General features: G+C 45.4%; 1 protein-coding gene across 1 annotated transcript; it reads right to left on the reverse strand.

The window, feature by feature from the left end:
* Positions 1-2,043: 2,043 nt before the first annotated feature.
* On the reverse strand, positions 2,044-23,505 carry LOC128307501 (protein sine oculis-like). Its single transcript, XM_053045385.1, has 6 exons — positions 22,987-23,505; positions 14,000-14,210; positions 10,524-10,651; positions 10,263-10,367; positions 8,999-9,054; positions 2,044-2,904 (listed from the first exon to the last, which is right to left on the reverse strand). The coding sequence occupies exons 1-6, from the start codon at positions 23,296-23,298 to the stop codon at positions 2,250-2,252; spliced, it is 1,467 nt and encodes a 488-aa protein (XP_052901345.1). The 5' UTR covers positions 23,299-23,505; the 3' UTR covers positions 2,044-2,249.
* Positions 23,506-24,016: the final 511 nt, after the last annotated feature.

Here is a 24,016-nt window from a genome sequence, read left to right on the forward strand (position 1 = left end):
TACACCAAACGCGATCACCTTAATAACCTTGCCGAAATCGATCATTATCATGGTTGGTCGCGAAAACGGGAAGCTCATTATCAGGAATCCCCCGTCAAAGAATGGGGACCGTTCGCTATCTAACGCACAGGCAGTTGCCCTTATCGGCCTGTTAATTGAACTGATAAGTCTGTGTCGATTGCATTTTAATGTGTTTATTTTTTTAGAGTTCATAACCACCTACACCTATACTGTTGTACTGGCCACAGTGCTGTTAATTTAGTAATAGCTCTACTACAAGCCACTATTCTGTGTTACAGTCAGATTAACTAGAACGTTAATCGACGAAGGGTTTTATGAATGAAAATGGACGAATTATTCAAGTAGTTTCACAATTTTCCATTGCTTTTCAAACGCTCTATACTAAAATTTTAACGTCAAAATCAGACGTTGTTCGAGTCTGGCACTTAGTCATTACCGAATATTATTTTATGGTCTGATAAACAATCCCGAATCGGTTTGTTGGGGGGGTCTAGATAACAGCATGTGCGTCGATAACGTGATATAAAGCGTGTTAATGAACGAATAAAAGAAGGCAATAGTCACACCGTGCTGCTGTGAAAAACACGAGATCATGGGTCAGTCAGCAGAAAGGAAACGGCCGTGCCGTGCAGGTAGCATGTGATTTGGATTATCACTCTACAATGCCAGACTCTAAAGGGTAAAGGGAAGCTTACACGTGAGCGAGATATCAAGCCATAACGCTCATTGAAACCAGCTTTGTTTGGACGGTTATTCTGCAGGCAAATAGTCGGATTGTTAAAAAAAAGGATTATTAAAAAATCTAAAAGATCAAACATCCCATTGGAATACACATCCCACAGTCACCAACAATGTGATTGAAAATAGAAATGCAACCTTTCCTCAGTTCAACAGTCGCTTTTCCCACGCTGTATCAACACGGTGTTGCTATGGAAACGCTTCACATCCGTAATGCCGTTTATCCACCACAAAGCAACCCATCGTTGTGGTACCAATTAAAATACACCCAGGATAATAACCAGCGTTGTTGGCCCGAAAGGAATCCTATTAGTACGCTCCATTAGAAGGCGTTACTCCGAACGGATTGAAATCCTTCCAACGGGCACGTGTCCGCCAGTGGGAGAATCGGCACGTTGGCAAGGTGTTCTTAATCTTGTCTAGATGGCAGCGTCGAAGATGAAATAATTATCATGCCCTGCAACGTCACGTGCCCAGCAACCGTACGAAGAGCTACATTTTCCACCGGTGTCAATCATCCGACGATGATTTGGTTGTTGGCGAAATGGTTTGTTTGTGTACCTGGTGCATTCTTAGCCTTGTTCCCAGCACAACTGCGAAAAAGGATGATAGGAACGACGGTGCGCTACTAATGAGAGGGTATCATGTGCCTAATTTTGGTTGGTTCTTGCTTGAGATTCCCTTGAATTGTACGGATGTACGGATGCCACGTTTGTTGCCTGTTGTTGCGTAATAGCGAAAACCACTGTATCTTATCCGGGGAAGGATGCGTGTGTTTTCCGTTGCTATGGAAACGTACTCGTTTGCACGTCGGTTTGGTGTTTGGGAACATTCTGACAGGACAAAGAAAATTGAAACTGTTGCTTGGCAAACGCTACGCGCAGATATGGTAATGACCACTGCAGATGCTATCCTGCGGCTAGTGTAACTAGGTTAAAATGTATCCTGCATTTAATATGCACAACAAGGTCCTAAAAGTATTATTAATCCATTTGTTTGTCATACAAATGCAATGTGATATTTTTGTCGTGCGGCATGCATACTTTCAGGCGTATATTTATGTATGTACGCCTAAATGTATGCAATCTTCGTTGTATACTATTATTTGCAAAGCGAATAGCATACTTCGAGGCTCTTGATGGTTGAATTTTCTACAAAGCAAGACACTTTATATCCAATAATATCCTTCTTTCTTTCCTTTTAATAAAAACTTGCGTGCATCTGTAAGTTGTTCTAGTATATGCATTCCATTTTCATTTAAATACACTATTCTTAGCCGTAAACTTTTGATTACACAAAGAAAATGAAACGCTACGCCCGGAATTAAAATTGAGTTAAGATGCATTATTTCACTAGCAAGGGATCGCGCGTGCGTTTGCCCGGTGTGCCAACGTGACGGTACCAGGAGGTTACGCCAGGAGGCTACTGTCTGTAGCTCCTCCCTTTATCCTTACCACACCGGCAAGGGTATGTGACTGGCTGGCTTAAAATCATAAGTGCTGATAATCACCGATATCGTACAGTGGCATCGAACCCATCACGTTGTGAAAGTGCGAATAGGCGGCAGCCGCCGAGAGGGATCCGATCGATGTCGTTTTGCTGCCGACACCGGGCCCAATGTTCATCAGGTTGCCGTTCCGCGTACCTAGTGGCTGTGGTTGGTGATGATGGTGATGATGATGATGGTGCAGATGCTGCTGTTGCTGTTGCTGTTGTTGCTGTTGTTGCTGTTGCTGTTGCTGCTGCTGCTGATGGTTGTGGTGTGCATGGGAATGCGCTTGTCCTTGCTGCTGTTGTGCTCCTGGTGTGTGCGCATGAGCCGACCCGGGATGGTGTGCATGATGCGTGTGAGCACCGTGCTGGTGATGATGTTCCAGAGACCCAGAACCAAGCCCCACGCCGCCGGCCGCTCCGGAACCACCGGTCGAACCACCGCCCAGCACACCCCCGGTGACACCTCCACCGGCCGTGCTGGACGTGAGCGTTCCTCCACTCGTTCCGAGATGTATTCCACCGCCGGAAGTCGCATGAAGCACTCCTCCCGGACCGCCCACTCCATTGCCGGAGGTCATCGAGGCCAAACTTGGGCCCTCCATGTCGGAATCGCTGGACGAGTCCAGATGCTGCTTGTCCGATTCTCCAGTGCTGTAATAAGGGATTAAAATGAAAAAAACAACATTAGGCACGGGGTTAGGTTAGAGAATTAACACATCAAGAGATAAAAAATTATCACAATCCATCACCATCACGGGTCGAAGGGTTGCGCCAACCTCACATTAGCACCCAATTTACTTTCCATTCCAAGCGCTGCTTCAGATGCGCGATTTGAACGCAATTAATTGATTCCGAATGGATCAATCTGTTTCAATTTAGCTATTTGTCTTTTAAGGAACACACAGAAACCTTCCGGTCGTTATTAATGGGAGTTTGCTAATGAGAAACCAAATATTTAGAAAGCAAAAGCATGTGGCCCCTTCTTCTAATTCCATCGTGGTTTAAATTGATCTAATCCACCAAAAAGAAGTGTTTAAAAGTTAGTCCTGAAAATGGACACCAATGCAAAGGTGTTGAAGACAATTCTATCCATCAACTGGCAGTATAATACGATCGCTTCTACCGCACATTCATAATCTATAAGAGTAGAATAAATTAGGCGAGCAGCATTCTAACATAGGAAATAGAAGTAAAACAATCATCCAACCAAACGTCGTGCTAATCGTGACGGTGGCGACGGCACCCAACTTCTGGGGAAATAAAATAAATAGTTTATGCCGTCGGCAAGGAGCACGGTGAAAGATGGCCGATGGGGGAACCGCCACCGGTTCCTCCAAACACTGGCGAGCTCTGGCACTTAACCGTAATTAATTGGTCGATCTAAACACACTGGCAATTTAAAGTTCACGCTTCCCGAATTAATTAGCTACATTCCGGCGTGCGTGCGTGTGTGGATCTGTGGGATATTGCTGTTGTTCTGCGTGTGTTTTTTTTAGTTTAAACATACAAAAAGACAAAACTATCCATGTGGCTGGTGTGGCTGATAAACAAAAGCAGTTAAACAAGCGCAATGTGTTTGTTGCGAAATTTGTCAAACACCGGCCGACGTCCCGTAAGCGGGACCACTGACGACAAATGGGCGCGTGTCCCTTGATACCATCAAACAATGCAGCTCATTAGGGTGACGGCATATCCGCGCACGTAGCAAGGCAATGATAAATAAAAGAATGCAGTTGTGCTGGGTTTTGGGCCATAAACTATGCAATGTTAAGGGAAGTTTCAACAACACGAAGATTTTTTAAACATCTTCGTAGTTTTTTGTTTTATATATTAATGTTGCATTTGTTAATACCTTCGTGGTGAGTACCTTCTTGCTTATCCGTGCCGAAATCGATATTCAGACGTTTGTGACGTTTACCAATAGCTAATGATTGGTATTTGAAAACAAAAACATTAAAGAATTCATGGCGTAACTGATGCCATTGGATGGAAATTGTTACTAGACCAATCAAGAGGATCAGTGATTCGAAAATGTCCACCTTGGTTATATTCTGAAGATGTTGGCTGCATATAGGATGTTGATTCCTCATACAGTCTAATGTCCTGATGATGCAGTCGTTCTATCAATGAATGACTTAACTCCGTTTTAACGACTAAACCGACTGAAACGCATTAAATTCGTTATTCCAGGGTTGACAGCGTTAAAATGAGTATCCAACAGTCAGTACAGTCATGTTTTACTTTTGTACTTTACACATGCATAATACATTATAAGTGTATACATTATAAATGAAGTTAATTAATTAACTAAAAATATCTTCAATTACAAACTTAACAATCAAACAAAATAAAAGAAACAATAGTAACGGAGTAACCAACATATTTGTGAGTAATTTAAAGAAGAAATTTAAAAACGAAAATGCTTCTTCCTAATTTTGTTTAAATTGCCGTCGGTAAAAAAATATTTCTAAAATTTACAAAAAAAAAACAAACAAAATCCAAATCTTTCATCTAAGTCACAAACTTAACCGAGTGAAAGCAATTTGACACTAAATTTGTCTTAGAATACAATCTTATCAACCAACTTAATCTGTTTAGCACAACATAATATCCTTCAAATTGACAAATCGGCCACTGATAATCTCGTACCACTGTTTGGTGGGGATTATGCGACCTTGTCCCATCCCCCATATCAGTAATAATCATAAAAAAGTATGCGAACAGCTCACATAACTGATGCAAAACCTTGCAAAACTGCACAACGCTACTATCCACTTAATAAAAATGTGTCACTCCGATCTTCTCTCTTTCGCTCTCTCTTTCTCTCTCTCTCGGTTTCGTACAACTTTTAATCTTGCTTCTTGCTCTCGCAAACTCATAAATAACTCCAGCAACGTCGTGTCTCGTCAATGCCGTCATAATGTCATTGTTGATTATCATCCTTCAACATACTCCACCCCCCCGGCGTCATTTCCCAAACGCACCCACAACAATTTCCACCACCCCCACCCACACACGCACAAACGCAGAGGCACTCAATCGTTGTCGTTTTCGATATACGCTCTTTTTTCTGTTTCTTTTTGCTAAAAATATCTGAACGCGACGGCGCGCAGCATCATCATCATCGTCATCATCGTCATCGTTCATCGTTGAGTCGCAGCAAACGGACAGGGTGTTGCAAACAAGGGAGCGAGGGAAACGTGGCCAAAAGGGGAGTGAGGAGGCAGGGTTTACCACGATGTTATCCGATACGCCATTAATTTCCGTGAATGCATCGACTGTACCGCCAGGGGTTACGAAGCAGAGCGTTACACACTGCCGATCGCTCGGTGCGCTCGGTTCTGTAACGCTTCGTGCGCTAACCGTGCGCGCTGGCGGTGAGAAAGAGCAAGCGAAACCGAGCGAAAGAGAGCGAGAGAAGCGGAGAGGGGATGTAGCAAAACAAAAAAAAAAACAATGAAACCACAATCAACCCTCGCACTCACGCCCTGCCCATGGTACCCATCCCGCCCCGGGGTCCGGTGCTGGTGGTGGTCCGAAAGGAAAAGCCCATCAACCCCGAAACTCGGGGGCCATCCATCTTACCGCTTGTTGGGCCCGCCACTCTCCGAGCCTCGGTCCGAGCGCGCGCGAGGATCAAGTTTCTCGCTTTGCTTGCCTTTGTTTAGATAGGAATGAGCGAATGTATTTATGGAAAGGATCGGGAAAAGGAAGGTTTGCCCTTTTTGCCTTCCACCGTGCCCCAGCACAAGCTCCAGTAACTGTCACAGCCACGGCGAACACACACGTGGAGATACCCACCGTAGCATTTACTACACCTTGCTTGGCCAACCACCGAAAAAGGGCGAACTGGCCGTAGTGAAGAATGTGCGCTCTCGCCAATAGGAAGATGCACACGTTATCATTTAAAGGGGCGGTTGTTTCAGTGCCGGTGTTGCTTATTTGCTGGAGAATCCTTGCCGTTTTACTGCATGGGAGTTCCATCGTTGAGAGTAGCCATTTTCTTTCTGTGTTGTGGTCCAATTTTCAAAGGACAGCAGGGAGGATGAGCGATTCCCCTTATACTTATGAGCGATATTGCTTAATCTTGCCTTAATCTAATAACTTGTCTGCAATCAGATTCAAATGCCTTTAAAACCTTGCAGGCAACAGGTTGCCCGTTTGAAGCTCACAAAAGGACCCAAACGACGCGCTAAACCATTAATTCCACCCCACAAATACATTGTACTTGTAGAGCCCAAGCTCATCTCGGGGGGTCAGATTGTAATTATAAATACGGGTGTTCCATTTCATGCGAGGATCGGAAGTGCTATCATCGGAGTTTGTGGCAAAAAATGCATAAACTTTCGCCACAATCTTGGCAAACAATTGCCACGCGGCAAGTTTCACCTTACACTAGCGCAAACCAAACCACGCAAATGGCTGGCATTGGTGGCAACTAGGGTGGCCACCCTTTCGCGCGGCTGTGCTGTGCCACCCACAAACCCACGATCCTTTTTTTTTCGCCCCCCCAAAAGTGCGTCACCACTGGGTGGAAAATTTCCAGGAATCCTTTCTCTCGTGCTTCGTGCGCAAGGTTGGGTTTGCTCGTGTTGCACACAGTGTTATGTGTTTGCTTTTGATGCTGTTTAAATGCTCTTTTGCTGCTGTGTGGATACACCCGCTGGCTGGCAGGAACGTGTACGTGTCGGTGGAGTGCGTTCGCACACGTTCTAGCCTTCCTTTGTTTTACGAAGCTACGAGGCGGTAGAATGCTAAAACAAGCAAATGCATTCCAAAGTGCGTGACCCAGGGGGACGTCACATCACTGCGTGCGTTAGAATCAGACACTCTTAATGCACAACGAAAAAAGTCTGAAAAAACATCTAACAGCTGATCAAAAGTGGCTCATTTTGACTCTTTGTTTACAGACACTTTCATATCATGTAAATATAAACATAAACGCATCACGCTTGAATGAGATCGTTCGGAAAGTGCATCCATCGATCGAAAACTGTTTACATAAGCAAATATCAAGCGTCACTGAAAGTCAGTAGCGATGTATCGTTGTTTATGAATCATTTTGTTTCGTTTCCTTTACACAACATGGTCAATGATGCTTCTCGAATAATTGAGTCGCATTAAAGCTTTTAATCAACAGTTTTGAGCTGATTATTTGCTGCCTCAAAAATGCTGAGATGCTCGAGAAAAACGTTTTATTTCCTATAGCGTGGCTCGCAAATCAAGCATTAATAAACCGTAATTAATCCCTTAGTAAGCTGATATGCGCATTGCCTAACCTGCAGGCGCAAACACTGTGATTTATTGATTTTTATTTTGTCATGGCTCACTCGAATAATTGGAGCGAATTATTTGCTTTAGAACATCAATTTGAGTTTAATTTAAATCAACCTACCATAGGAATTTTCTTTCGCTATAAGCCATTATCCCACTGTCATGATTCGACGATCAGTTACAATCCCGCACACGTCGCTCTAAATCGTCCTCAATTTAAATCGTGCCGAAGCATCCATCAATCGGTTCTCCGTCATCTCCGGCCATAAAAGAAAGTAAAGCAACAACAAAAGGGACATATGTTGCCATACGATCCGGGCTCCGGTGTGGAGGCCCCATACGACTGACGCAACTAGACCGGCACCGTCACAAATAGTTGCTCGAAGCCCTTCGAGCCGGGGAGCTTTAGTTTTTTTTTTTTTGTACTGTTGTTGTCTTTCTCCCGGCGAAAAGTGCGCCTGCGTGTGGGGAAAAACTACTACTGCTGCTACTCCCTGCCCCTGGCTTTAACCGAACCGAAACACGGCACTCGGGTGCGGGAAAAGGGTACTCCCGAGCATGGCTGGAAAACGGCCACCATCGGCACACAAACAAAAGGCACATCGAATGCGCAGCGATGCGCCGTAGGTTTCGGGTGGGAGTAAGTGGGAAAAGTTTGTCCCCTTTCCTCCCACCTTCCCGTTTCCTTCCCACAACCCACAAGGAACACACACACACACACGAGGTAAGAGAGAGAGAGGGAGGAAATGTGAGGAAAAATCCATATTGTGGCTGAAATTTGATATTTTTATTTACATTTTATTTATCCTCCCTCTCCGGTGTGCGTACCGGTGGCCACCACGTTGGTACGGTTCTCTTTCCCTGGCCGGTGCCTGTGGGTTTTCTTCGTGTGCTTCACGAATGCTATTGCCCTTGTTGTTTTGTACGATAGAAAGGGACCATTACAAGGCTTCTTCAGTTTCAGCTCCCTGGAAGTGCCTTGGAAAGGTTTTTCCCGGTTTTTGAGCCACCCCCCGCCCGTAGGTTGCAGGCCGCTTCGGGCGGGACAGTCATCGGGAAACGTCGGGAGTGGTTTCCAAATGAAGTCGCAAATGCATCTGCAAATAGCTGACAAAAATGCACCCTTAAACTAATGGGAAGCAACGTCAAGAGCGTTGTGAAAGTCAAGTCGTCGTAAAAGTCGTTGTTAATCAAGGGAACGTTTTCTAAAGAAGATTTGTAAGATGTTGTTAAACTGACACATCAATTAGGGAGTTTACAAATTATGCGATCTTCATAAATGAAGAAAGATCCTTTTTTTTTGGCAAAAAAGCACTCGAACAATTCGATCAATTTCCCACATTTATTCAACCCCAAGTAGGGCGCAAGGAGTTTTTCTCTAAATAAAATCAATCGCGCAAGATCAATTGTCAAGTATAGCACAATTAACACCCAAATACAGGAAGCAGTAACAAAAAAACTTAATACTTACTCTTTGTGCTCAGCTGCTCGATCACGCTGTCGCCGGTTTTTGAACCAATTTGAAACCTGCAAAATGAAGAAATGGACGATCGTTACCGAAGAACAGTGGTACACATAATTAAGACAAATCAGAACAAGGGACAATTAACTGGACAGGCTGTCGGTGTGTGATAATTGCTCCCATTGTATGGAATGGAAGGTCCCTAAATTTTCTTCAATCTGGGTCTAATTGTTCCAAGGAAGCGATTGACGATCGGAAGTGGGAAGGAAAGAGAAGAATTTATTTCATCTTGACTTTGAGCAAATCTTTGCTGCTTTGGTGTCTGCTTGTTAACAAAAACGATCGTAGAAATCATCTTCAAATTTATTGCACCATTAGCTACGTAGGTTTCGTAATATTCATCCATCTTCCTGATTGCATTAACCGGGATCTCTCCGGCCATTGTAAAGGATGATCCTCCTCTACTGCATACTGAAAATAAATCCAGCATGATGCTGTTGACGCCAGTTAATCCGTTTAAAAGATTTCCATGATCTCTCTCTCGCTACCTGCGGGGCCCAAATCTTCCCAAAAAAACAGACATGTCAAACGCACTAACAAAAGCGTAAGATATATTTAAAACACTACGCCACCGTACGCCACCGAAAAGGTCAGAAGGATATTATTAATTGTAATCATAATAATCCGATCCAATTTCTGCTGCGCTCGCATCGCGCCACGCATCGTTTGCCACCATGACGAAGGAATGTCGTACCGGGGGGGGGAGAAAAGAAAGAAAGCAGATGCCTTACGGAGATGCTTACTTCACCTACTTTCTAACCAATCATACACGCCATCCACCGGGCAGCAGGTTGAAGGTTTTCCAAGGGCTTTCGTTTGCCACGGCACGGCGGAAAATGCAGACAACAACAGTCTTATCATCGAACCGTAACTATCAAGTTTCCTATCATCCTACGGGCGAAACAATAGGCAACAACCAACGCCTGACTCTCCACCCTTGGCGGGCCCGGTATGGTTTGCAATGGCTTCCGAAGAGGAGCAAAAAACAAAAACATGAAATAATAAAGACCAGTCGATTCCTGCCATCAAAACGGGCGAACAAATACCTTCGCCTGTTAGCAGGGGAACCCTTCGACATCCTTTCCGGGGTTGTATCCTTCCATCGGTTCCATCGACAGAACGGAACGGATCGCACCAAACAGCAAATAACGCTGCACAAACCTGTCCTTCAGTAGCAGGAAGAGAGGCTCTCTAGGCTGCGTATCCCACTTACCTGCGTCGTCGTTAATCCGGTTGCTTCGGCCAGCTCCCGCTTTTCCCTTGGCGATGGGTAGGGATTATGGGTGTACCAATCGCGCAGGACCGATCTTGATTTTTCCTACGGGGTTCGAGGAGAGATAAACGTCGGGACGGTTAAAACGACCTCTTGTACTGAACTGCTGCTGTTCGAAATTTATTAATCCTTATTCGATTTCGTTGTTTTTTGGTTCTTCCCGTAAACAAGTTGAACAATCAGTATCGGGACGATGCTTACCTTAAAACAGTAGCTCGTTTCCTCTCCGTCCCAGATTGTGCGAGGCAGTGGGAATTTGCGCCGTACGCGATATTTACCGACCGCTCCCAGTGGTCGTCCCCGAAGCTTTTCCGCCTCCACGTAGTGTGCTGGAAGAAGGAAGAAGCGGAAGTAGGCAAATTCATAATTATTTTGTTCAAACGTTTCTAAATTTTAGAAAAATGTAAGAAGTATATGCAATTTAGTTATAAAATAATTGCTTTAACTATTGGGATATTCATAAACAACTTTACTTTGTTCACACTTTATCATCTGCTTTAATCGTGATCAAACAGCAAATGTTAACAACTTATCGGATGTAATACTAGCATTAGCAATAAAGTATGTAGCCTTCGCTCAGTAGCTGCCATACGATTAGAACCATTTCCACGTATCGCAAACACATAGCCTTTGATTCCGGCATTTCCAGACCTCAGCACCCCCAAACCAAAACATGGGACGCGTGTGTTAAATTATGATGCTCATAAAACTCGACCAACATGTCCGCGCCACGCTAGAGAAACGCGCGAAACGGGTGTAGATCGTCAGCAGAAAGAGAGAGTGAGAGAGCGAGAGAGGGGGCAGGGATCTTCTTCAAACCTGGGACGGTGGACCGAAGCGAAAATTGGTTGATTTATTGGTGAGAACAAATCGATCGGTGTGCCTCACGCCTCGCCAACAAAAGCCCCCGGGGGTGAAAATTTGAATAACAAATTGTGCCGGACCGCAAGAATCCGGTTCCGAAGCGTTGAGGGAGAATTTGGTTGTTTAACTAAATTAAAAGGTGCCATCAGAAACGCATATAAATAATTATTGACAGATTTGACTTTTTTGCTTTGAGGCGCACGAAAAACTAAGAGCGACCCAAGAGTCTCCCGGAGATCGCTTGGAGATCTAATCCACATTCGGGAAGGAGTTATTTGAGTATTAGTTAACACTCCACACATGAAGTGAGTGTAATAGTTTTCCAAACATTTCTTATTCGCTTTGCAAAAAAAAACCATTTGCAATTTGTAGCAAAGAATTCTATCATTTAACGACTAAGCAACCACCCACAACGATCCAGTGTGGTGTCCTATCTGATCGTGAAAGCAAAAACCCACATTCGGCCTCCAGATATCTGGAAGTGATCCGTCTCGATCGCCCCAGTCACGGCTGGTTTCGTTAACAACTGTACTATCGTACGCGCCGAGACTAATAAAAATGAAAACTGACACTCGATGTCACTTTGCGGAGACACAAGAGAGACACAGAGAGAGAGAAAGATAGAACCTTGCGTTGCCTGCCGAGGGGATACTCACCCCTCCCGACAGATGACTCGGCTCTGGGGTGAGCCGTTTATTTGTCACACGTTTCGTAAACGCCGGTTCTAGAACCGAACCGAAAAACGCAAAAGAACACAAACAGACAGGGCAAGGACGGCGCAATCACTGCGTCCGCAATGGGGAAAGATCGGAAGGAATGTCGAGGTTTGTCGAGACTGCTGGAAAGATCCAGCAGATCGGTTACCTGAACCGCCACTCTTATCAGCGCATTCAGATCAGATGCGCGTGATAGGTTTGGCCACCCCAGATGAGCTGTTCGGTGGTGGTGTCTCCGTCCCCGGTGAGGTCGGACAGGGAACTTAACTGAAGACAAAATACATCTTCAACCGTCCGTGGGCCGTGGCCGCCCGTCAGCTGGCTGACCTTCCGATCTGTAAGCGGGCATCGTAAGGACGAGGATTTTACTTCAGCGCGGGAAGGTGTCAAGTTCTCGGTTCATCTCGCGCGTGCGTTCGTGTGTGTGTGTGTGTGTGTGTGAGATCCAAGGGAAGGATCGATTCCACCAACCTACCCATCGAGCGAGGTGTATATCGAAATGAAATAAAATGCTTAAAGGTCCATAATTTTTATAGACAAATAAATATAATTGCTTCTCCGGTCGGATTTGGAATATCCCATGCCCGGGTGCCCCGGACCTCGGAGGTTCACAGTGGATACGGACACGGCCACGGCCCAATACCACGATCGCGTTGTACGCGATCATCTTTCGATCTTGTGACGCTTCTGTGCTCATGTTCGGTTCCATTTGGACATATTTTAGTGCTTTACGGACACTACGAAAGGCGACGATCCATTCCGGTACAGGGTGGAAGTTGGCCAGCACACGCTGAGGTTTTATTATTGTTTTATTCGAATTTTCTGTCCACTTCTCGCTGTCTCTCGCCGTTTCTTCGTACATTCGTACTGATCACACGCGTGGAGCTCGGAATAGTTGGATCAGCAAACAGGTTTTCCAGCGTAAACGTAACTGAATAACATCCAAAAACCACCGTCCACCGTCAGTGTCTAACGTATTTGTCTACCACTGACCACAGCGTGGAGACAGCGGGACACTTTGGATAACCGCGTCCTCCACATCTTGCGACCAGTGCGACATTCTTGGAAGGGGCACGTGAGCGTCCGGCTCAGCATGCCTAGAAGTGGCTTTTAGGAAATAAAAACCCCAACAATAATCAACCCAAAAAAACCCAACAACACCACAATCGACGACAGATCAGCTTATCGCAGTCGAGTTTTGGCCCAGTCCCAGTCGACGGACCTGCTCGGGATTTGTAGCACGAAACACAAACAAAAACGAGTCGATCGATCATAAAATTAAATGTCAATCAAAAGGTTCAAGCCCGTTCGAGAGGAAGCGGATCGGATCATCGACGGCACTTAAGACCAGTAGTGAGACTCAAGCTCAACCTGCCGCACACAAACGGACACGGAGTGCACCAGACGCAACTGCACTGTTAGCCGGCAGAACCCTTTCCCGCACACGGTTCTTCCAAAGGCATTTGTAAGGTTTCGCAAAGGGTTCTACATCGCTTGCCCTCGTAGATATGCACGCATTATGGCGCTTGGTGCGTCAGACATTTCGAGCATGTAGGAACATGTCAAAAAAAGGCTTCCATCAAATTCGGAGTCGTAGGAATGGTTTGGTTTGTGGCAACACCGCTCGCTCCTTTTTTCATGTGTTGCTGCGAAAGCGAGATCGCACGAGTGTGTGCTCTCGCCTACTTTGTTACGGTTGGTACGGTTGCCATGGAGTTTGCCGTTCATCCAGTACCGGCTGTCCGGTTGAGTTGACGCGAGTCTACAACCGAAGCACCATCATCAAACGGTTCTTGCGACCGGGTCGCAGGAGGGACAGGCCACAGGTTTCGGTAATTGGATCACCGAGATGCTCAACGGCCCACCAAGATATCGACCACCGCGTACGTTAACCCGTTCGGTTGGTGAAGATGACAAGCGTGAGCTTGCCCGGTCGCGGCATATGTTTTCACTTACGCCGAACATCAAGTAGGCTGGGTCGGTGCTGGGGCGATGATAAATTTAGACTTCTAAACAAACGGCACTGGAGGAACGCCGGCTATTTGTCCTGCGAAAGAATTGATTTTGCTCCCTGAAAAACATGTTGCGAAGGTGTACCTTTAAGCCAGAGTGCCTGCAGTTTGGCGTGGTTGTGCGGTGAGTACTGGTGGTGTTCGAGCAGACGGTACAGCTCCTTGAAGTTACCGCGATGGAACGCGACTACCGCCTTCGCCTTCAGGACGGATTCGTGCAGCTGCAGTTTATCACACTGTGGCAGGGACCAGAGAAATCGCCCTAACCGCTCGACATTGCCCGCCTGCTGTAGAACCTGCGGAATAGAAGAAGCAATATGCAAACAAGGTAAAAATTTGTTTCTATCAGTAGAATTCCTGTCCCGGGGATGACTTCCCACAGCCAGCGAACGAACGGACCTTAGCGATCTTTACGAACCGTTTAGCGCATCGCGGTACGTCCCACCGAACCTCGCCGCGCGGGACAGTTGAAAATGAAAATAAATCAACCGCACATGCTGTTGGCTGGTTCGGGAGTCACAACGAATCATGGCCACCGACTTCCTCGAAAGGGCCCGCGCACGTTTACTCGTTCCGAACTCGCTCACGCGCTGCGCGGCTTCGGTTGCCCCATTTGCAAAACCATCTGACGATCATATGTTAACGGTTATGACAAGTTTATTAGATCTTCGGTGCGATGCTGACGATGACAACGACCTAATGCGCACCATCGCAGCCAATGCCATCCTTTTGTGCGGAGCTGTGGAAGCATAACTAGCACTTTGTTGCATGCCTCGTGGTTCAGTTCCATCGATGGAAGTTGCTCTTGGAACTCCGGGATTTTACATCCTACGAATTCCTTCCCAACAAGGCACCGGGAACAGGAAACATCGTGAGATTATTTGTGGACAAATTTACCGCGTTACCAAAGGAAGTTCATAAATTTATCACTTACAGTGTCAGTACTTAGCAGGCAGCCGGTATCTTATTTCCATCATCCCCGAGGGACATTCCAATCCGTGGTACGGTGGAAAACAAGCGCCCAACGCCGGAAGATTCCACACCAACTCCCCAGGGTGCAATAGGAGCGAGGCGTTAGAGATATTGAATTATTTTCAACGAAAAAACACAACCAAACACATTCCACGCGCCCTCCCTTCCTGCATCCCGCCCTGTTGACGTTTGCCGGAAGTGGTAGCACGGAAAATCTAATTTTCCTTCGATGCGCCAATCTTTATGGTCGGTCCATTTCGTGTCCCCTTCTTCAACGCATCGCAACTGTGGCGAAGCAATGGGTAGGGAGGTTATTAGATGGATCTACACTAATTTCGCTCAATAGCAGCGGCTGATGACTGATTCGAACTGACAGCGAGACCTGGTGGAAAACGGTGGTCCTCCGCAGCCGTTTGCTGCAGATCGTTTCGTTTCGCTACAATGTAGCAAACGTTGGCTAATAATATCACCCCATTCGGTACGCCGGGGCCCCCGTGTGATGAAGCGTGCTTTTGACATTTACATGCATTTTGTGGTGCGAGAAATCATCCTAACGCGGCAAGTTTGAGTTTGATCGGCGAGCCAAAACTGTGGTGTGATTGATGGGGGCGGAGGATGGGAACACGCGTGCAGACGAGGGAAGAAGGATACCGTCGTAGGCAAGCGGCTGCACACGAGCCGTATTAATTAATCACAATTAATAGAATACCAAGGAAAGGTGACACCTAGAGGCGAACGATCGACAACTTTGTAGTGGAATCAGTGAGACATTCTCTAGCAAGTGATCAGTAATCAGCAAATCATGATTGATCTATAATAATAATTCAATGGTTGAAAATGCTCTGAAAAGTAAGTTTGTTTGTGTAGCTCAAGATTTAAAATTACCGAGCACCAAAGATCCCAAAGATCGCAATGTCCACTATGAAAGGCTCAACAACACGCCTGTGTTGGAATTGCTATCCTAATTGAATCAAAGTTAATCTGTACTGATCCTCAATATCGCATAAGTTTGGAGCAGGAACGAGAGGAATTCTCTCTCTCTCTTCTTGACGTAACGATCTGCTACTAGATCAGGTCTCCAAAGTCTACAAAGGGTTACATTGGTTCGAAACTACCGCAAGCTGGAGGCCAATTACATTTTAACTTGCGGGTCATTTACACAGAGGCTGGAGGCCCTCGAGCTCCGCAGTTTGAGGACTCCTGTTCTAGACCTTGCCTGCCATTTCTGGCTGTGAATTGTCAGAGGAGAGAATCTTCCTAGAGAACCCACCTTTTGCCACAGAAACCCAGGGAACTGCCCGATTCGCTGAAGCGCCTACGGACTAATAACTCCTCAAGCCTCAGAACCTATGCTGGTTGGTCCGTTAGGACATTCACGTAAGCGACTGTCATCCTTGGCTTACAAGACTTCATTTTACCTTGTAGTCGGATAGTCAGTTCTTGATACGGTCCGGATGGGATTTTACCTCAGACCTGTCGTGTGAAGACCGGCGCCGCTACCAATACACAATTCGACTTGGTAGATCACTGTCACGTCATTGAAATGGCACCGAACAATCCAACCCCTCAAACCTTCAATATACCCAGCAGGATCGGGGTAGATCTCTAGTGAGGCAAAACAGCAACGATAACTAATTGATAAACAATGGTTCCTAATAGTTCAGAAGGCTCTTACAGAAAGTCGGAACTACTAAGCACGTGATAAAGAATCTAAATGAAGAATGAAGGGATTTCAACCAAACCAAAGTATGATCAGTCTCAACGCGATCTTCACGACAGTGTTGCGCTCTGCAAAATAATGTTCCAATTCTATCGCAAATTTATTGTAAAATCTCAAATTCCACACTCCATCTATTTATTGTACTTGAATTGTTTAAAGTTCTACTTAAGTTCTGCATCCCCAGTAATGAAAACAAAGCACCCAACTGGGTCAGAAACTGCTGCTGGTGCTGGTACCTTTCGTGCAGTACTTACTGTAATTAAACGTCCCCAAATATGTACGACGCTATATGTCACCGAACCAACCAACGGTCCTTCCAGGCGCCTTACAACAAAAACAACGGACACAAACAGTCCCCCCCCCCCCTCGGACACACACACGCACACATGAATGGGTGGACTGCAATGGGTGCGGTGTTGTGCACTTTGCAACCTGCAACTATCAGATATCGCCACCGGCATCACTTTTGTTTCGGTGGGAAAATATTTTCCCCACGCATTTGCACTTTTATCGTAAAATATTGTTTCTCGGGGGCCCCGGGGGTGGTGGAACTGGCTGAGGTGGTTTTTACCTTTGCATGGACTCTTTTTTTTGACGACCCTTTTAGCTTCTTCGACCAGTAGCTTTTTTAACTGGACTGGAATTCAAAAATGTCCATCACCCGCACAGAACCCGGGGTACGGAAGGTGCTGGAAAAGAATCAGTTCTTTAATCCGACCCGACCAGTCCCAGGGGGAGCGGATGGGATGGTAAAATTAGTCGTTCGCCGCTGCTGTGGTGATGGTGTGATGCACCGCTTACAGTCTGGTCAAAAATGTATGCTTCGACGGCCAATGTTTGCTTGCACAGGACAGTTTCACCTGTGCGAAAGGGAAAGCGCGTCGTATTGAGTTACGCCGGAACTGATCGATGCGGCAGGATTAGCAGCTCCCGGGGAGGGGAGGTGGACTTAGCAGCAGGTGCGCGCTCAGGTGAAAGGTTGAGACATATTTCAGCATTGTAGAAGCGTTGGTAGATGACGATAAAATGCGCTATAATTTCCTAAAAAGCATTCTAGACGCTCATGGGAGTTCAAAAGTCAAATTATTCCTCGTGAAGTTTGAGTCCACATGTCCACAAGAGTTCTGAACTGCTTTCTCAGGTATCATCCCGCCAGAAATAGAGGGAAAAACGCAATACGAAACGTAATATTGTCGCATGTCGAGTGGCCAACACTCACAGCTATGAAACATTCTTCCTTGAAATATCAAATACCACCTTTCAGGCAACATTCTACGCCACTGGCCGGCTCTCTGTTGCATCCAACATATGTAACATTAAATTGTATGATCTATTTTTAAATCGCTTCGCCGTGCCGTTCTGTTCGGTTTAGGACGAGTTAATAAATCAGCGCTACCGTGGCCAAATATTCATCGTTACCGTTGGTCCTAAGGTAGGTAGGGTTGGAACCAACCAGCAGCAGCAGCAGCAGCAGCGGCAGATCAGAGATCATTCGTAGTTTTTCTCGCTTCACATTTCTCAAAGTGCAAATTGTGCTACAACGTAGCAGAAAGATTCACCTTTTGCTTCTCGGTGACGAAAGTTAGTTTGACGTTGGTCGGTTTTTGCTCGTGCTAACGCGACGCGCAGTCGATTGAGTGACAAAGTTTGACGGAATTAATTCCGAACGGCACTGAAATGATGAGGAAAATTTCATATTTTTACGACATCCCAAAAATGTTGCCCGGATGCCCGGAACGGATGGGGAAAAAAAGTGTTGTTCCGCTATGTTTTGCAATAAAATCTGGCCCATTGGAGCGCATAAACATGGTTGTCATTGAACTGTTAAGGTGCTAGAGGGTTAGATTCGGTTTTATTGGATAGTTAGCAAAGAAGATTTAGGGGAGATGAGGAAGACATTTTTAAAAACGTTGGCTTTTAAAATAGAACCTCTTGTGAAACACGTGTTTTCGGTGGGTCTGAGAAATGTGATCGACTTAGTGGGGACAAACAGGTTTACCTTTAGATATGCTACACGTCAGAACTATTCAGTTGATCTGTCCAAATGTTTTCATATATTAGAAAATTACGTGCAACTTTAAAGCCCCAAGAAATCGTTTGACTTTCGGTGAAAAGAAAGTCTCCAATGATGCTCTCCGAGGGTCCTTTCATCCACTTATTTGCACTCCTTAAACAATCAACACGCTATCCTACTTGACTGGTACCCACTTCTTTCCGTCCACTTTTTAGCTCATTTCCTTAATTCTTGCCAAATGTGTGTACAAGCCGTCTGCATACCTCGAAGGATATGCCCCGGACGGGAAACGGTAAAATTGCCCTCAACCCCTCAAAGCAGCACCGAAAGACGTGTTCAAGTGTTTATGAAGCACTTTTAAAGCCAGCAAAACGATAAAATACAGGGAAAAGGGTAAACAATCATCTGTGCAGCACATTGCGCTGTGTGTCGAAAGGACACGAAAGGAACCGCCTCTCAAAAGGAAGCTCTTTACCGTTCCGGGATGGGTTATGGGAGTATGCTGCATCTTCAAGACGAGCTGGCACCATATGCTGGTCAATTAACCCATTTCGTTTGGTGCGTTAGACTGCGACTTTTATGAATTATCTTCCTGAACGCCAAGAAGAACTTCTGGTCTTCCAGCGAACGAAGTGCAAACAAACAAATGCAGAGCGAATTTTGATCAAGCTTAAATGAACCGGGATGGTCCGCAACCCATAAAAGGCATCGCAGAGTTAACCTTTTCCCTGCTGCATTATTTGTACTTTTGGCTGCTCTGCATTGCAAGCACCAGAGCCCTGACTGCATCGGGGACACAAGCTCAACAATGCAAGAATGGGCAGGCAACATATAAACACGGATATTGTGTGCGTGAGGCATATAAATATACTACATGCGCTAGTGTTTTATACATCGCTTCTGAAGAGTTCCCTCTTGCTCATTTCATCATTTGCCGGAACACACACACACACACACTCAGAGGGCTCAAATGTCGGCCCTTACGCGGGGTCCAACGGGATACGTCGACCAACTGGCAAATGATATCGAATTACATTTTATTCCCCTACTGCTGCTGGTACCGCCAAAAACTAGACCGCTAGTCGGAGGAAGTCGGCATTCGGAATCTGGCCACCATTGTACATTACACCTAGGTATATGCCAGACCCGGACCCAGCGGAGGGGTCCCGAAGCAGAAAAAGCCACCGAAAAGGCTAACTCCACGCAGAACGATTTTTTTTTGGTTGTTGTTGTTGTGTTCTGTCCCAGTCCCGTTTTGTGAGGGTCTTTGTGAAACTTCTCAGCGTCTTTTGACGGTTTATGGTTGAGTGTGTCACTCCTGCTAGATGCTTGAAAGGCGGACATTTAGCGTCTTTGAAATGATGTGCAATGGTTCTAAGATTTAAGAAACTTAGTTATCGTACTCAAATTGAAGTTTGTCCTACTAGAAATGTAGCAATCGAAATAGTTTTGTCTAAAAAAGATGGAGTATTCTTCGATATCACTTTTATCCTCAATTTAACATTTGGAACTCAACTCAACAAGTTCCATCTCGTCTTCCAAAATAACGTTTAATTGAATTAAACAAATTGATGGTTGTCCTACTAGAAATGTTGCAATTGAAATAGTTTTGTCTAAAACAGCTGGAGATCACTTCAAGATCACTCAACAAGTCCCATCTCGTCGTCCAAAATAACATTAAATTGATAGAAGAAACTGAGTATTGGGAATATCTGAGATCTGTGATCTCCAATCCAACTCCAACGTTTCCCAACTTCTTTCCAACTTTCTTCGACTCTTGCCAATTTCATCTAAATTTGAAAATGGAAAATACCCGTTGGGACTAAATCGAAGTTGGCTTTGATAAGCAGATAGTCCCGTTCGAGAGCGCAATCAATTGGTTGGGCTGTATCAATATTAAAGTCTCTATGCCCAGCAGCTCCAGTCTCCAGTTCTAGAGTGGGCCACAAGAAATGCCTGATGCCAACACCTTGATGGAAACATTATCGCACACTAAGATTTGAGCACATGTCATTGGAAATTATAGCCCATCAGCATGGGCAAACAAACCAACCACTAGCAAACTACTCCCAGGGTGCGTCTAAATTACTCCTTGTTAGATGTAATTAGTTCTCCTAATTTTAAACCGCCCCGCTTTCCCTGTGACCGCTGTGTGGTGATGCTGTGTGAATGTGTGCTTCACCGGATTCCTCCGATCCGGACGGCGTACCCCCCACGGAGTGCAACTCCACAGCGATGGTCGTAAATAAAGAAGCCTGGGGTCTGGCTGTGTTGGCGCACAAAACAAAACAAAACACACACGACTGCCACAGTGACGATAGTGGTCACCAATTTGTTCGCATTTTCTATCGATCGATCGCGCACGGTTAATGGTTGCTTGTTCCACACATGCTTGACCCACAAGGTGGATCGCGTTCCTTCGCATCACCTGTGGAATCGACTGTTGGTTTTTCTTGATCCATTTTTCTCACTTTCTACCGCGTGACAGTGTCACCTATCCCCGGTGCTGGCGTGACTAAAAGATCGCCGCACGGATCAGATCTCAGCCAGCGGAGTGGAAGCTATTGGGCCAGCATGTTTTACGATTATGCGCGTAACCGGTACGCCAGGGAAAGGTAAGCCACTGAGCACGGAAAAAAAATCGAAAAAGATGGACAGAGCTCCCAGAGGGGGACCACAAGCGGAAAGAAAAGATAAACATTCCCGTGAGGGGGGAGGGATGCGAGCGTAAATTTATCGTCTTCACCATAACCTATACCCCGGTTCTGGACAGCGTCAGCGCATGGGCCTGTGTCGTGTGGTGTCCGAATACTTCTGCCCTCACTGTCTTCGGCAATTAGAAGAAAAAGAAATCAAACGAAAAGACACAACCAGAGATACGCACACGGTTCTTCGATAATCTTCGACGATCGCCTTAAACCACGTTCGCAAGGACTGTCCAGGACCGAAACAATTGCTGGCTACCACTTCTTCGCTTCGATTACCCAAAATCACCGACCAAAACAAAAAAAACCGGGCAAACATAACACGGGCAACAACGTTTAAAGGTGGGAACATGGAAATTAATGTAACGGACGATGATGCACCACCACCATCACCACCAACACACACGCGATGATCGGACGGTTCTGATTGTGTGCATCGGGAAACGATTGCTGCGATCGCAATGATAAACGATTCGTACCACAAGAAGCCCAACCGTACAGTGAGAGGCCAATAAAAAAGGCAACAAGAAACGAAAAACAACTCAACAAACAAACAACCCGGGGGGAGGGAACTGCGCCAAATTTGCCTGCTTGTGTACGCTTTGGATGCGGTAATCTTACGGCCACGGAATGATCAGTTTTAAACAAGTGTGAAATATTAATTTTATTGCTCATTGAAACACGAGAAATTATTACTGATTATTTAACGCTGTTCTGATGCTGCTTTAGGCATAAACCTAATTCAAGAAGCTTTTACTCGAATTGATAAAACTTTCTTTAGGATAATTTAATATATTAAACTAAATTGTTACAGTAGAATGATCTAAAAACGCAAAATGTTTTGAGACAAATATTTGACATTTTCTTCTATAAAAATTTCTCCAGTGTCTGTTTCTTGTTTGAAATTTCGATGTTTTAAATGTGTGAAAAAGAGTTTTTGTTTATTCTTTTCACACTATTTCGTGATCGCTTTAATATGGTCATATCTTTATTTCTTTAAACCTCTATTTTTTATTCTCTTTTAATGAGTTTTTCAATCTTCATATCGTGGGGCACATTCCAGACAGTAATTTCTTCTTAAATAGACATTTTTAGTGCGAAGATTTTTGATACGCTGATATGTCAAAGTACATCAATTAACATAACGAATTCTTTAGGTTAAATGTTGCATTGTTAGAGTCTTTAAATATCGTCTTTGTGGTCTGATCGATAAGGAGTTCTGACAGCAATTCCTATAACTTCGTCTGAGAGAAAACTCTAACAGAAGTTCAAAGAACCCAAATCAAGAATTCTAGTCTTCTGTCCCAATTTCCTACAAAACACTTCGGTTCCATCTTCAGGACCCACTCGGCGGCAAGGAACTGCACCATTCGTGTATTTTTCAACAATAAAAAAGGGATCACAGTGTGATCGTTGAATGCCACGTCACACCGACCAAAAACCTCTTGAATCCGTTTGACATTTTCATCGCCCAAACACAATGGCAAAAAGGGCCACGCAAACGCCTGTCGCCTGTCAAGGTCACAATGCCTAACTACAAAGCCACGTCCAGGTCCAGGTCCATTGCTAGTTGACGCTCTCAAAACATTTCCGGCTCAATCGCTTTCCCAAAAAACCCAGGGAAATTCGTTTCCCATTAGAATGTGCCGTGGGTGTCTCACCTCGCAAACGCACGCCACCTGCTCCTGGGTGAAGCCGAAGCTCGGCAACGACTCGCGATCAGCGGCCGACCCAACGTTTGTCCCATTCTGCGCAATCAGCTCCAGATCGGCGTCGCTCGGGGCGCTGCTATTGTTGTTATTATTCACACTATTGCTGTTGTTGTTGTTATTATTATTGCTGTTAATCACTAATGCTCCCGTTCCACCGGCGCCACCACCACCACCACCACCGCCCTGTGGACTAAACGTTGGGGGCGTCTGTTTGGTGGCCACAGATAGCTCATAGTAATCGCTTGACGGATGCTGCAGCATGTTTTCTTTCTTCGCACGTCACTGTGTGGTTATTGAATTGCGGGCAAACACTTCTGTGAAAACGGAAGAATTCTCGAATCTTTTCTACACACGCTTACTCACTCGCATGTTGCTCAATCAAACGATGCACACATTATATCATTTCATCACTCCATATCACAACACATTTAGCGTAACGTAACTCATTGCCTTTTCACACAATATCAATTTTGTGTTTACACTTTCCCTATCACATCCGTGCATCAGTAAGCTAATGCACTAAATCAATTGCACTGTATACTTTCCCTCTTTGTTGCCTTGCTTCACTATCTGTTCTTGCCATGAATCATCACTTGGTTGTATTCTATTTTCTGCCGCTTCATTACACACTTGCCGATGTCAAAATTATTACGCGTGTTTAATCACTTTTTGATTCGCCGTTTGTGCTGTCAGCTCGGTCAGCCGATCAAAGGCGCCTTTGATTCACTCACGATCAACGGTGCCCCGTGACACGAAAATAAACACGCCGTCGTCGTCCGCAGCGAGATGGGACGCGAGTAACGCACTGTTCGCCTCTTGACGATTCAAATTTGTTTAACGCACTAAACGCAACACAGCGCAGCAGATGAGCGCAAGCTGGCTGATGGAGTGGCGTGTAAACGTTTGCGTTTTGCATTGCCTGCCCTTGCAAGTTTCCGTGCTCTTGCTTGCGTTTGTTGGGATATTCCCTGCCTTCGTA

Source organism: Anopheles moucheti, chromosome 2 (genome assembly GCF_943734755.1).
Source record: "Anopheles moucheti chromosome 2, idAnoMoucSN_F20_07, whole genome shotgun sequence".
Classification (NCBI taxonomy): Eukaryota; Metazoa; Arthropoda; class Insecta; order Diptera; family Culicidae; genus Anopheles; species Anopheles moucheti.

Coding starts and splice junctions, on each gene's coding strand:
- LOC128307501 (XM_053045385.1), bottom strand. CDS start 23,298: ATGCTGCAGCATCCGTCAAGCGATTACTATGAGCTATCTGTGGCCACC. Junction 14,211..22,986: donor AGGTGGCGTGCGTTTGCGAG/GTGAGACACCCA, acceptor TCTATTCCGCAG/GTTCTACAGCAGGCGGGCAA. Junction 9,055..10,262: donor CCGGATTAACGACGACGCAG/GTAAGTGGGATA, acceptor TTCATTTTGCAG/GTTTCAAATTGGTTCAAAAA.